Source organism: Tribolium madens, unplaced genomic scaffold, assembly GCF_015345945.1.
Source record: "Tribolium madens isolate multiple individuals breed KSU strain unplaced genomic scaffold, Tmad_KSU_1.1 Scaffold_7;HRSCAF=85;Tcas5.2_LG10, whole genome shotgun sequence".
In the NCBI taxonomy this organism is placed as follows: domain Eukaryota; kingdom Metazoa; phylum Arthropoda; class Insecta; order Coleoptera; family Tenebrionidae; genus Tribolium; species Tribolium madens.
In genome coordinates this window covers 4,393,571-4,405,891 of record NW_025401050.1, presented here as the reverse complement: position 1 = coordinate 4,405,891, position 12,321 = coordinate 4,393,571, and the positions used below count along the sequence as shown (strand labels likewise).

General features: G+C 31.3%; 4 protein-coding genes across 4 annotated transcripts in view; 2 read left to right on the top strand and 2 right to left on the bottom strand.

Annotated features, from left to right (window-relative positions):
- Positions 1-12,321, top strand: part of LOC123009692 (neuropeptide SIFamide receptor-like) — a 63,580-nt gene that overhangs the window by 35,364 nt on the left and 15,895 nt on the right. The window contains exon 2 of the mRNA XM_044406168.1: positions 6,895-6,994. Coding sequence (XP_044262103.1) covers positions 6,895-6,994 — 100 coding nt within the window. The remainder of the gene's footprint in view (positions 1-6,894; positions 6,995-12,321) is intronic.
- LOC123009691 (uncharacterized protein DDB_G0290685-like) lies at positions 1,240-3,760 on the bottom strand. The gene is made up of 2 exons (XM_044406167.1): positions 3,698-3,760; positions 1,240-3,640 (listed from the first exon to the last, which is right to left on the bottom strand). Exons 1-2 carry the CDS (start codon positions 3,741-3,743, stop codon positions 1,257-1,259), a joined length of 2,430 nt encoding a protein of 809 aa, XP_044262102.1. The 5' UTR covers positions 3,744-3,760; the 3' UTR covers positions 1,240-1,256.
- LOC123009693 lies at positions 4,793-6,198 on the bottom strand. Its single transcript, XM_044406169.1, has 3 exons — positions 6,141-6,198; positions 5,772-5,960; positions 4,793-5,701 (listed from the first exon to the last, which is right to left on the bottom strand). The coding sequence occupies exons 1-3, from the start codon at positions 6,184-6,186 to the stop codon at positions 4,824-4,826; spliced, it is 1,113 nt and encodes a 370-aa protein (XP_044262104.1). The 5' UTR covers positions 6,187-6,198; the 3' UTR covers positions 4,793-4,823.
- On the top strand, positions 10,366-10,853 carry LOC123009695 (cuticle protein 63-like). Its single transcript, XM_044406171.1, has 2 exons — positions 10,366-10,479; positions 10,525-10,853. Exons 1-2 carry the CDS (start codon positions 10,468-10,470, stop codon positions 10,795-10,797), a joined length of 285 nt encoding a protein of 94 aa, XP_044262106.1. The 5' UTR covers positions 10,366-10,467; the 3' UTR covers positions 10,798-10,853.

Below are 12,321 nucleotides of genomic sequence, written 5' to 3'. Positions count from 1 at the left end.
ATTATAACTATCTGCTTTATATTTAATTTTTTCAAAAAAAATTTTCACATAAATTGCAATTTTGACAAAAAAAAATCGCATAACTCAAAAACAAAACTAAATTTCGTTCTGAAAATACGGTCACATTTTTTATATTACTCTAATTTATATTAATTATTATTTTCTGGAGGCAATTGATCAAAAATAAAACCGTTTGGTTCCATACTTTATATTCACCCTGTATGTATTTAGTTTAATAATTTGCTAATTAAAAACCATATCATAATGTTTCTCATTTGCATTAAAATTAGATCAAAACCAAAATTAATTACAATAATAATTTCTCTTTGATACTGACACTCCTCATTTTGTGAATTTTAGTACAATATCTCAACCATAAAATTATTTTTTAAAATTCTGAAAAGTTACTGGGATTTAATTTCCATTTATAGGTCAGTAGATGATTTATTTGTGCCTCTACTTCCGCTTTCTCGTCTTTAAAATTCAATGAAAGTAAAATTGAAATTTGAACGTGATTCTTGTACTCTCGCCAAGAAGATATGACAGTAGTAAAGTTAAACGCAGCTTTCCAGTGTCAACACTTCGTTTACTCAGCGGTCATCAGCGGCATATTCTTGTTTGCTGAAAATCGGAATCTAGGCCAGATTAGGCTCTATGTTCCCAATAAAAATGATGGAATCTCATTTCGATGACCTGGATCTGGAATGAAGTTTGCACCGACCGGCTGGTAAATATTTGAAGTCGTTTCGCTAGCCAGTAATTAAAAAGATAGAATGACAAAAAACCTACACCGCCTTCCAGCTGCCACTTCGAGGCCTTCGATCGCTTTGCAGCCTTTTAAATTTTTCAAGAAGCGTCCCGGCGTCGCTATCGATTCAAATTTTTGATTGTTTAAATGAAAATTTTATTCGTGAACTCGTACAATTATTGCAGCTCTGGTGGAACGATTTCATAAAAGCATAAAGAATTTTATGTCCACACTGATTCACTATCGGTTGAATTGATCTTGGATGCATTCTCTGGATGCAGGATATAAAAGTTTTAAGCCTCTTTGTGTTCACTCGGATTCTACGTGTGTACGCTTTCGAGATATTAAAATGCGATATGAAGGTTATTATTCAGTGGAGCAAATTTGCTCCTTTGCCGACTTCGTACCTTTTTACTTTTTTATCAAGTAGATACGGCAAATTGTATTCCAATTTTCAAAGAGAAGGTACTAATTCAATAAAATAAGTAGAGCAGTGTTTTATTACAGTTTATTCAAAAGAAAAAGTCAACAAATCGTAATTTTTATTAATTATAGGCAAATAAATTTGGTTCGTGGTTGCGATTTCTAAAAATTCATCAAATTTGCAGCAAATAATAGAATTTTCTATACTTGCTAATTGTTCTTCATTAAATAAATTTAAATGTTGACATTGACTCTTGCACAGACGTAAAAATGTCGCCAATTCTTTATCTTCACCTTTATTGTTGTTTTCTTCATCTCCATCTTCTTCTTCAATTTCTTCGTATTTTATAGAAAATGTTGATTTCTTCGGAATAATTTTTCCATTAGGTTTTACGTGTTCTTTATTTTGTTTCTTCTCTTGCTTAATGCTCTTCTCCTCAGTTTTTAATTTTTTATTCTCATTTTCCTTGTGACTCTTTTTTACATTTTGACTCTTTTGATTATTTTTGCTTCTTTTGTAATTATTTTTTTTATCTAAATCGTCTTCACCGTCTTGCTCTTGGTTGCTAGTTTCTTCATCTTCCAGGCCTGGTTGTTCTGTGTTGTCTTGATTATCATAATTTTTTTGTTCTATTTTTTCTTCCTTTACATTTTGTTTACCGTCTTCTTTATCGTTTTGATCATTATTGTTTTCATCTATCTCTTCTCCTTTTTGATCATTTTCTTGTTCTTCTTCATTCTTATCATCGTTTTCTTCATCGTCTTCGTCCTTCTTTTCTTCTTCAAAGCCATCATCTTTGTTTAAGTCGTCATTAGTATCGTTTTTATCCTCATCTCTCTCTTCTTGTTTTTGATCATTTTTTTGTTCTTCTTTATTCTCTTCATCGTTTTCGTCCTTTTCTTTTTCTTCTAAGCCATCATCTTTGTTTAAGTCGTCATCAGTATCATTTTCATCCTCATCTCTCTCTTCTTCTTTTTGATCATTTTCTTGTTCTTCTTCATTTTCTTCATCGTTTTCGTCCTTTTCTACCTCTTCTAAGCCATCATCGTTGTTTAAGTCGTCATCAGTATCATTTTCATTCTCATCTCTCTCTTCTTCTTTTTCATTTTCTTGTTTTTCTTCATTTTCTTCAGCGTTTTCGTTCTTTTCTACCACTTCTAAGCCATCATCGTTGTTTAAGTCGTCATCAGTATCATTTTCATTCTCATCTCTCTCTTCTTCTTTTTCATCATTTTCTTGTTCTTCTTCATTTTCTTCAGCGTTTTCGTCCTTTTCTTCCTCTTCTAAGCCATCATCTTTGTTTAAGTCGTCATCAATATCATTTTCATTCTCATCTCTCTCTTCTTCATTCTGATCATTGTTATCTTTATCACTTTCGTCCTTCTCTCCTTCTTCATAGTCATCATCTTCGTCATTTTTAGTGTTATCAGAATCTCCATCTTCTTGTTCTTGATCATTTTTATCGTTATCCCCACTCTCTTCGCTACTAGTGTTGTTTTCATTTTCGTCACTATCTATTTCACCATCCTGATCAACTTCTTTATTATCATCCTCGTCCTCATTACCTTCTTTGTCATTATCTTTATCGGTACACTTTTCACCTTCTTCTTTTTCATCGCTGTGATCGGCACAGCCTGCTTCATTATTTCCGTCATTACAACCTTTTCCATTTTCATCATCATTATTACTATCATCTTCATCGTTTTGATCACCACCTTCTTTCTCATCTGCATCACCATCTTTTTTTTCATCGTCTTTATTTCCTTCTGGTATTTTTCTATTGAGACCTATAAAAGCAACTGCTTTTGGTGTTTCCCCTATAATGTTATCATTGACAACAACTTTAAAAATATACTTTGGAACTGGAATTTCACCCATGAATTCGTCTGAGGTTTCTAAACTACCAGTTAATATTTTCGTACTTAAAAGATTGACTTTTTCTCGTAAAACATTTTCCAGAATTGACCACTTTTGTTGATAAAAGTCGGGTGCTTGAGGAACCGTGTTTATATAATAGTAAGTCATTTTCTTTTCAATGGCTGTGTCAAAATCTTCGGTGGGCGTGAACTGACCTTTGCTCCAACTAGAGTTCTGATATAGGTCATCTAGGTTAACACCACCAAAGTGGTTCTTGTTAAATGTAAATTCTGCTTTTGTTTTAGGAAATTTTTTCATAAAGTGAATGGTCCAGTAGGTGATGAACTCCTTATCATTAAAACATATCTCTAAGTTGGCATTTCTCTGACTGGCAGATCCAATTCTGACTACTTTTCCTTTGCCATTGTTGCAAGATAAGCCACGAAGAGATATTGTTTGATGGTCATATATTTGTGAAAAACTATACCCGTATGGAAAACCAGGCATGGGAATACCTAGTGTGGGTAGTTTGTCGCCGTTGTTGTAATAATGAGATGAATAAATAGTGTTAGTGTCACTTTGTTGAATATGTTCTCTATGTCTATGAGCCACTAAATAAGACAAAATGCAAATAAAAATCAATGCAAAAAAGTTTTCAGTATACTTACAAATAACTTCAAACAAACAAAAAACTTTTAACAATGTTACTAACATTTTTCAAAAGTAATTATTAAATACAACAATTGCACTTGATTATATATTTCAGATAAGCTTATACTGTACCGTGTTTTAATCAATAAATAGAAAGTGATTATTTTAGGGTATTAACAGATTATTTGTGTCATAATTAATGGTACAATAAAAACATTTAATTAACTTTGTTTTTTTTTTCAGTATTAAGATATTTTGTTCCTTACTTAAAATTAATTATTATTATTACCTCAAAACAAAATCATAAATGCAGAAAAAACAAAACAGCTATGTTTGTTTGTAGAAAATGAAATTGTAAAAACCTTTATTATTATTTTTTTCTTATGCCCTCATTTAATTAATTATTTCATTCTGAAAGTAGTATATTCCATTTATTTCCAAACAATAAAAACTACACCAAAAATATTCTCTTCAGTTTTGCACTTAAAGTCTTAATATTGTTCATAGAATTTTTTAGTTTTTTTTAATGTAGTAAGTTTATTATTAAGATTTGAAATTCACTCTAAGACTTCTGCAGCTCTGGAGATAAATTCTAAAATCGCCTCACTGCAAATTGGCGAAAAATCTAAATGCAATTTGAAGTTTAGCAATCGAACTGTAGGAAGTGTGTCTAATGAAACGTTTATTAAAAAATGTGAAAAAATTGTTTCACTTATCGTAAAAATGTACCTAAAAATTCTTGTAAAGCGTGGACAAACGATTTTGTTTTGTCATAAGAATACTTTTTAGAAGTCTTTGAATGATTGCTTAAAATATAGTTAAATTTACCGCTTCTCATTTTTGTCAAACCTCATTCAAACAAAATCTTAAGAAAACCTAAAATTATTTCTATGTATGTTAATAACGTTTCCTAATTCGTCTCAGTTTCTTAAAAATGCATTTCACTATTTGTTCTAAATTACAAGTAAAATAACATTTCCTTTATGTAGCCGCTTTGCTGCATGAGTGTTTTGTGATTCTCTTAAGAAAGTATTGAGCGATTTCTCCTAATTTCATGATCACAGACAGAGTGAAATAAACAGAGTGAAATAAACTTATTATATTATTAAGATTTTATTTCATCAATATTTACAGAATTTTTAATTACCATTTCATTAAAGTATACGCTTTATTATCTGATTCTTCTATATGTACACCAAACCTGGTTGCAATTGGTAAAAATATGGAAGTCTTGCAGCAAAAAGAGAAGAGAAACTTTTTATTTTTAAAATATGTATTTATGTCACAGCTTTTAATGCAACGGATGTATAGTTCATGATCTATTTTACCTTTTTTGAAAATATCATTTTTACCAATAAAAACCAAGGATGAGGGTAATATAGAATTAGGTTGTATAACAATTTTAAAAAAATATTTTGGTATAATTACTTCTAGTTGTTTCTTTGGTCTACTTTTCAATACTCCTAGTTTACCTAATGTTCCTGTGTAGATGATCCAATCATGTTGTGCATGCTTTCTTACTTCTGATTCTATTACTCTCCATTCTCCTTGATTTAGATCAGACCATTGAGGAGCTGCGTTTACATAAAAGTGAGTCATATCTTTTTCGACTTTTATACCAAAATCAGCTTTCGGTGCTAAATGACCGCGATCATATCCAGAGTTTTTGTATGCAGATATGACTCCTAAGTTTTCGAAAAATTTTACTTTAAAATAACGGTAAGATGATGTTTCACGGTTAGGATAAATTCTTATGTGATGTCGCGACCAAAAAGTTCTCGTGGTTGTTACCCCTTTTAATTCTGCTTTATAAAAACATGATAAAATCATTGCCCATGGTACATTTTTCCATCCAATTTTAATATACGTTCCTTTGCCTTTATTACATGGTTTTCCAGTATCTTGGATATCCATTTTATGTTTCAAAGACATATCAATGGGAGCCGGAGAAAACATATCATGATTATGATAACCAATCCGACGTCGTTTACATATTGTTGACACGACATCTCTCATAGAATCTTGAAGAAAATTTTTGAGATAAAATTTTATAGATAGGTACCAATAGAGTAAGAAAATTTTGTTATTTACCTAAATTTATATCGTTATCCAGAAATCCTTTTGTGTCAGTAGCATTGCCAACTTTGTCTTCTACTTGTGTTTTTTGTGTACGTTTGTATGACTCACAACAAATTATATGGCAGTTGGTCTGCTGTTTGGGATCATTGTAAATACCAAATGATTTGCTAATAAAAGAAGTGTGTAAATCTGGTGATTCCCCTAAACACAAATAATAGTATTTATTAACATTAACGAAACAGTAGACTTAAAGAAAAAAACACTACTTGTTCCTTTACCGACATTTTTAGAACTTTGATATTTTCTTTTTTTAAGATAAACTAACTACTTATTGTGGTTAATCGATAAAATTAATTTATCTACCAGTGAACGCTTACTTACCAATTACGCAAGCAAGAAAGACAAATGTTAAGTATAATACGATCATATTTTTAGTAAAATATAAGAGTACTGAAATAAACCAAAAACGCCAAAAAATTAAAGCTTTTATATACGTATTTTAAAATCAAAAATTAATTAATTAATACTTAGCTTAATCTAGCATTCTTAGTTAAAAAAATTTACTTTTAATGAATAACACTGCCTAATCGTTTAATCTTAAGTATTAATTTTAATCATCTATTAACTGGTTTATTTTATTTTGCTAAAAATTTGTGATACAAGGCATGTACGAGTATATCACAATAGGTAATAGCCGCAAAAGTTAAAACATGCTCCACTAATACCACATAAAAAATTAAGAATTTTCCTATTTTAAGAAAATTGGGACATTTTGAAAAACACACCCCCTATTTTTCATTCCTGCAACAATTTTACCCCAAGTAACCTACTTCCGATGACCCGTCCAATGCAAATTTCCTCAACGATCCATCAAAACTATGCCTTGCATATGACACAACTATGACCTTCCGCAACGTCGGCCATAAACCGAATATATTATGTCGATATTTTATGAAAACGGCGATTATTTTACGCTTAAAATCAGGATGAAATTGAGTGGCAATAAATTCGCCGTTTCTAGGAAAATCTGCCAAAGCACAATTTCATAAAACCCAAATGAGTCAAATGAAATTTGCTTATCGCACAACGTTTGAGGCTTTTTGGTTTTTATTAACGTTTTGTTTTTTTTTTTCAGCATGGGTTTTAGGGTGGTGGATGTGCAAGACTGTGCCGTATATACAGGGTGTTTCGGTCGCCGCGTCGGTGTACAGCCTCATCGCGGTCTCCTTAGATAGGTAAGTCAGTAATAAATTAATAAAAAAATCAAAAATAATTTTCTAATTAAACTCCAATCGAAGATAAGTTAGTTAATTTTCTACAACTCAATATGCTTAACTTTATCGCTGTTAATATTATTAATATCCGATAAAATATTAACCTTCTCCAAGCCATTAAATTAAAATCTCGGTTACGAGAAATAATAAATTTGTCACTGTCAGCGTTGCACTATCGAATTTTATTTATTTTATTAAAACGATTATGATTTATACGAGGCTGCTTTTATTTTCTTATCAGATTATTATTTTCTTTTATGTACTGATTTATGATCTCTGATTAGCGGCATAAAACTAATTTATATTTAATAATAATTAAACATAACTCAAGTCAACAACAAATTAATCAAATTTTGTTTTTCAATAACACAATATAGCTTTATCTCAGTCTCACCCGACTCAAATGTTTCTCTAATAATTTTAACTTCTGTCTACTGCAGCAGTTTGTCTTTAGACATTGTAACCCTAATTACATGTATCCTAAACAGAAAGTTTGCCAGCAAGTTGGAACTAGTGCTCACTCTTGACTTCAATAAATTCAAACTTTTTACACAAAGCACTCGTCCATTGTTTCCAGCTCGTAACCAAATAAAATCATAATTTTTGGTCAAATAACGTGATTTTTTTCCTGAAATATTGGCTGATGTCATGTTTGCCGACACATTTCCGTTAATACTCCCCGAAAAACTGAACGACACTCGAAGCTTTCACTCGATAAGATTTTTCTGTTATTAAAGCCAAGCTTCACGACCCAACTAGGTCTTCCGAAAAATACCGTCTTTCTACGTCCTCCCATTTTAAAACCTATAAAATTTTAAGCACAATGCAACCCACAATACACTAGTGTTTACGCGTCGTCACAATTAATAATTTTTATTGACAGTGATGGCACTTCTTCTGTTTTCACAAGAAATGGGTCAATGGAGAGACTATGAGATACTAGATGTGTCCTACTTCCGACTTTTTGTGGGTATTTAACTTAATGATTATTTTTTCAAGTTTTCGATTGTTGAAAACAAATCGCGACGAAATGACGTCGTAATTTACAAAGTGACGGAGCTGAAGATTCAAGACTTGGGGTATTAGAAGCCATAGATCAGGCAAGCTTTTAATAGAAACTTCGAACACTATATAATGGCTTTTTAAAGTACAAAGAAATTCAATATTTTAATGTAAAATGATTAAATACCGGATGGCTATTAATGTTTGTGACAAAAAAATCTATTGGCAACCCTGAATTATTGGTAATCCTTCTAATTTGTTATATTGATTGACTATAAAAGTTTGACATTTGAATTTGAAAGTCAAACTAAAAGTTTAAATTTGACTTGAGGTAAAAAATCATTTACAGCCACCCGGTAGCCATACAGGGTAAACAAAAATTACGAAACCAAGTGTTTTTCCTAATAATTTGTTTATAGAAAATAATATTTACTCCTAAGTAATAAAGATTAATGTGCTGTAAAAAAAGGTCTTGTTTTGTTCTTGAGAAAGACATTTTTTTTTTCAAAATGGTAACATGAAATTTTTTTCATAAATTTTTTTCGATAAAAATTGCATTAAATGTAAATAGTTGCAATCCTTAAATCATAGCCTTTGTAGAAACAGGATTTATAGTGGGTTACAAATGAAAAACAAAAATTTCAAAAATCTTTATTCTTAAACGTCAGAATGTTATCATTTATCTATTATAGCTTTTTCAAAACATAAAAATATGTAGTTTAAGCTACAACCGGTTGGTTCCATACGTTTTGTTCACCTGATACCTGTGTTTGCAAACTGTTTATTTTTAAACAATTTACTAGTAAAGGACTAAAAATAAGTTAAAAAAATTAACAGCATACCTACTGTAATTCATGCGAGCAACTCAGAATAAAAAAAAATTCTGTATTTAATAATAATAATAATAATAATAATTGCACACGACATTAAAAATAACACAAAATAATTGTTATAAAACCAATAAAGAAATATTCTTAACCACCTGATTTTTTAAAATTTACTTTTAACCACCATTTGACCAAAATGGCGTTTTACATATACAGGTGCGCCAAAACTCGCGCCCCAGAGAAAAATTTCAAGCAAGATTAGATACCAAGAACATGAAAAAAATGTTTAAAAAATTCTATCTGTCAAAAAATTTTGACATTTATTTTTTCACATTTGACATTTTTTATGTCAATTTAATGATAATGATGATCCTGTATATGTTTTTTTCCAATTACTTAGTAAAGATACAAAAGTTTTGCCAATAAAAGCCACAAATAACATTGAATAGAGTTACAATTTAGGATATAGCTTCCTTGTTTCCTCTTTTAATATCCTGTAGAAAAAAAAACTTAGAAAATTATTTTTTCAACAGAAATAAATAAAGTCAAAGTGCAAAATTTAAACTCTCATAACTTCGAAATTTTTATAGATATATTTTTTTAACATTTTTTCCATGTTCCTGGTATCTTACCTTATATGGCATTTTTCTCTGCAGCGCGAGTTCTGGTGCACTCTGAATAAAAAGAAAAAATATTATTCAAAAACTACTATTATAGGTACCTAATTGGTTTCGGTTTTCTAAAAGACGTTTTTGAACAATTTTAATGTTACAAAAAGTATAAATTTTGAGCGTATGTTTACGTTAAAAGCGGACAAGCATAGAAAATGCAGACAAATTATGGTTAGTTACGAATGTGAATTATTATCATATTACAACATTTTTTCCTGGAAAAAATGAAAAATTGGATTATGCACTCAGGCGCACATCATGAACTTCGCCTGGAGTAAATGTTTTACACAAAAAACATAAAAACTTAATCAAAACTATCTAATATTCAGGCAATTAATTAATTCGCGTCTGTATTCTGTTTAAAAAACAAAATGCCAAATCTGTCTCGTAATCACAAACTCATTAATCAATTTCGTGGCTACTCTATTGCTTCATTGCAAAAATGTTTCAAGAACAAGTTCTAAATCTCTTTTGGGGCCTTGACATTGATAGGTGCAGTATTGATTTTTGTGTGGGTCTTTACAGTTGCAAATTTGAACAATATCTCCCAGTCGTAAAGTGAAAATTACAATGCATGACTCTAAACGGTGATGTAAAACAAGGGTTAATTCTCACTGGAAAGAAATATAAAATTGTCCCGTCTCTATTTCACACTTTTCCACTAGAAAATCGCCGCTTGCTAGATTGAAATTTGCCCCTAAACGACCCAAATTGTCCGTCCATCCCCAGAATGTTAATTAGTTCATTAAATTCCTCTCGAAAATGGGTCAGTGATTCCCCCACGATTTATCGCTTCACCTTAAGACAATCCCACAACCCAATTGTACTTAACATTGATTCCGCCAAGGTTGAGGCAAACCAGATGGGTTCGTTATGGTCTCATCTGGTATAAAAGCCCAGCACCCATCCGAGCAGTCATTCAAATCACGACAAAATGTTCAAATTGGTAAGTTGGTAAAAAATCGGTCTTTTGTCTCTACAATTTTCTCAGTTGGCTCTTGCTGCTCTCTTCGCTTACGCCTCCGCCGCCCCCGGGCTCGTCGCCGCCCCGGTGGTAGCCCACAGTGTGTCCCATCACAGCACTGTGCAGGCCCATCCAGCCCCCGTGGTCGCCGTCCACGCCGCCCCCGTGGTGCCTGTAGTCAAGGCAGCCCCCGTGGTCGCCGTCCACCACGCCCCCGTGGTGCCCGTCGTTAAAACCGTGCCCGTAGTTAAGACCGCCGCCGTCGTGCACGCCGCCCCCGCTGTTGTTGTCCACCACTGAGATGTTTTAAGTCTGCTTTAATTTATTTTCTTTTCTAATAAATTTTTTTCACTCGAGTTTTGTTTTTTATTGCTTTTTGAGAGTTTAAAAATCATCGAATGTGAAATAAAACATGGATATTTGTCAAAATACTGCAGTTATTAAGAGTGTAATGTCGCCAAACACTAAAAAGGCAGACTTGGAACGGTTCCAACTCAAAATATTGACAAATACAAATTCCAATCCAAATATTGGCAATTCTGGAGGTAAACAATGGTGCAATTCGTCCCCAAATTTGTAATCGAGAAAAACCAGATAAATTTCATTCAAATCAATTTCAATTAGTTGCATGTTGATCTAAGAATAGAACCTATTGGCCACCGGTCTTGTTCGCTCAAGCAGATACGAGTAAATGGTTCTCAAGCACTAATTAGCTTTGGAATCTAATTGATTCGGAACGATCTGTCCCCTTTGACACTTAATTGAGAAATTCTCAAGTGTATTAACAGAATTCTTATTAAATTCTTCAAGAATAATCGCTACAGTTTCGTTCATAAACCGAAAATTCAGACATATTCTTGGAGTAGTGCCATTATTGATTCTTTGTTTCTACACTGCAGCATTCAATGCGAGAAATTCTACATTTTACATGGATGAGTGTTACAATCGTAATAATCGTAAGTTTTTTATTCAATTGAGATGAGTAGGAAGTCAAACAAATTGAAAAAGTTTACAAGAATCTTCTCTTCTTATTTGATTTTTACTGGATGTTGAAAAATGTAATATTTTATTTATTAACACAGAAAACAAATAATAATTTAAATTTTAAATGGGACACAACAAATGTTTAAAGTTGTGTTAATACAAATAATTAAAGTTTTAGTGTTCCAAATTATTTTTAAGAAATGCAGATACATCTGTGCGTACTGAAGAAATTTGATTAGTAAGTAGTTTTATTCTTATTTCAGGTTAAAACATAGCTGCCAAATGCAATAATTTCTTATTAATATTATATTCTATAGAGCGTTTCAATATGATTGACATCTCGTTAGCCGTTGAGACTGTAAACCAGACTTCAATTTTAGTTCCAAAAAAGTTACTAATGTGAACATTCTTTAGATCACGATACGTTACAAAAATTACATTTTAGTAAATTCTGTTTAGAAAAATAACATAACCCATTTGTCCAAGAGAAATGTGTAAGAAACATGAAACAGACAGGAAATAGAAGAGTTTAAGCACAAAAACCATTTAAAAACGAAAAATGTCACCAATTGTAAAAATGCCAACCAGTAGGTGCAATCGTACAAAAATGAACATTTTAAAACTTTCAAAGTACAAATGTTGCCACCTTAAATTTGGATTTCCATAACCTACCGAAGTGTCAAACACTTTCAAACGCTCTGTATTATATTTTTATTATTTATTAGTTTTTGCCCATTATTTAATTTTTATATATATGTATGTATTTTCGATTTTTTCTGTAATTTTATGCTAATTCATTAGTTCTAAAGATCAAAAGATTTCACTTAAAATTTTAAAAAT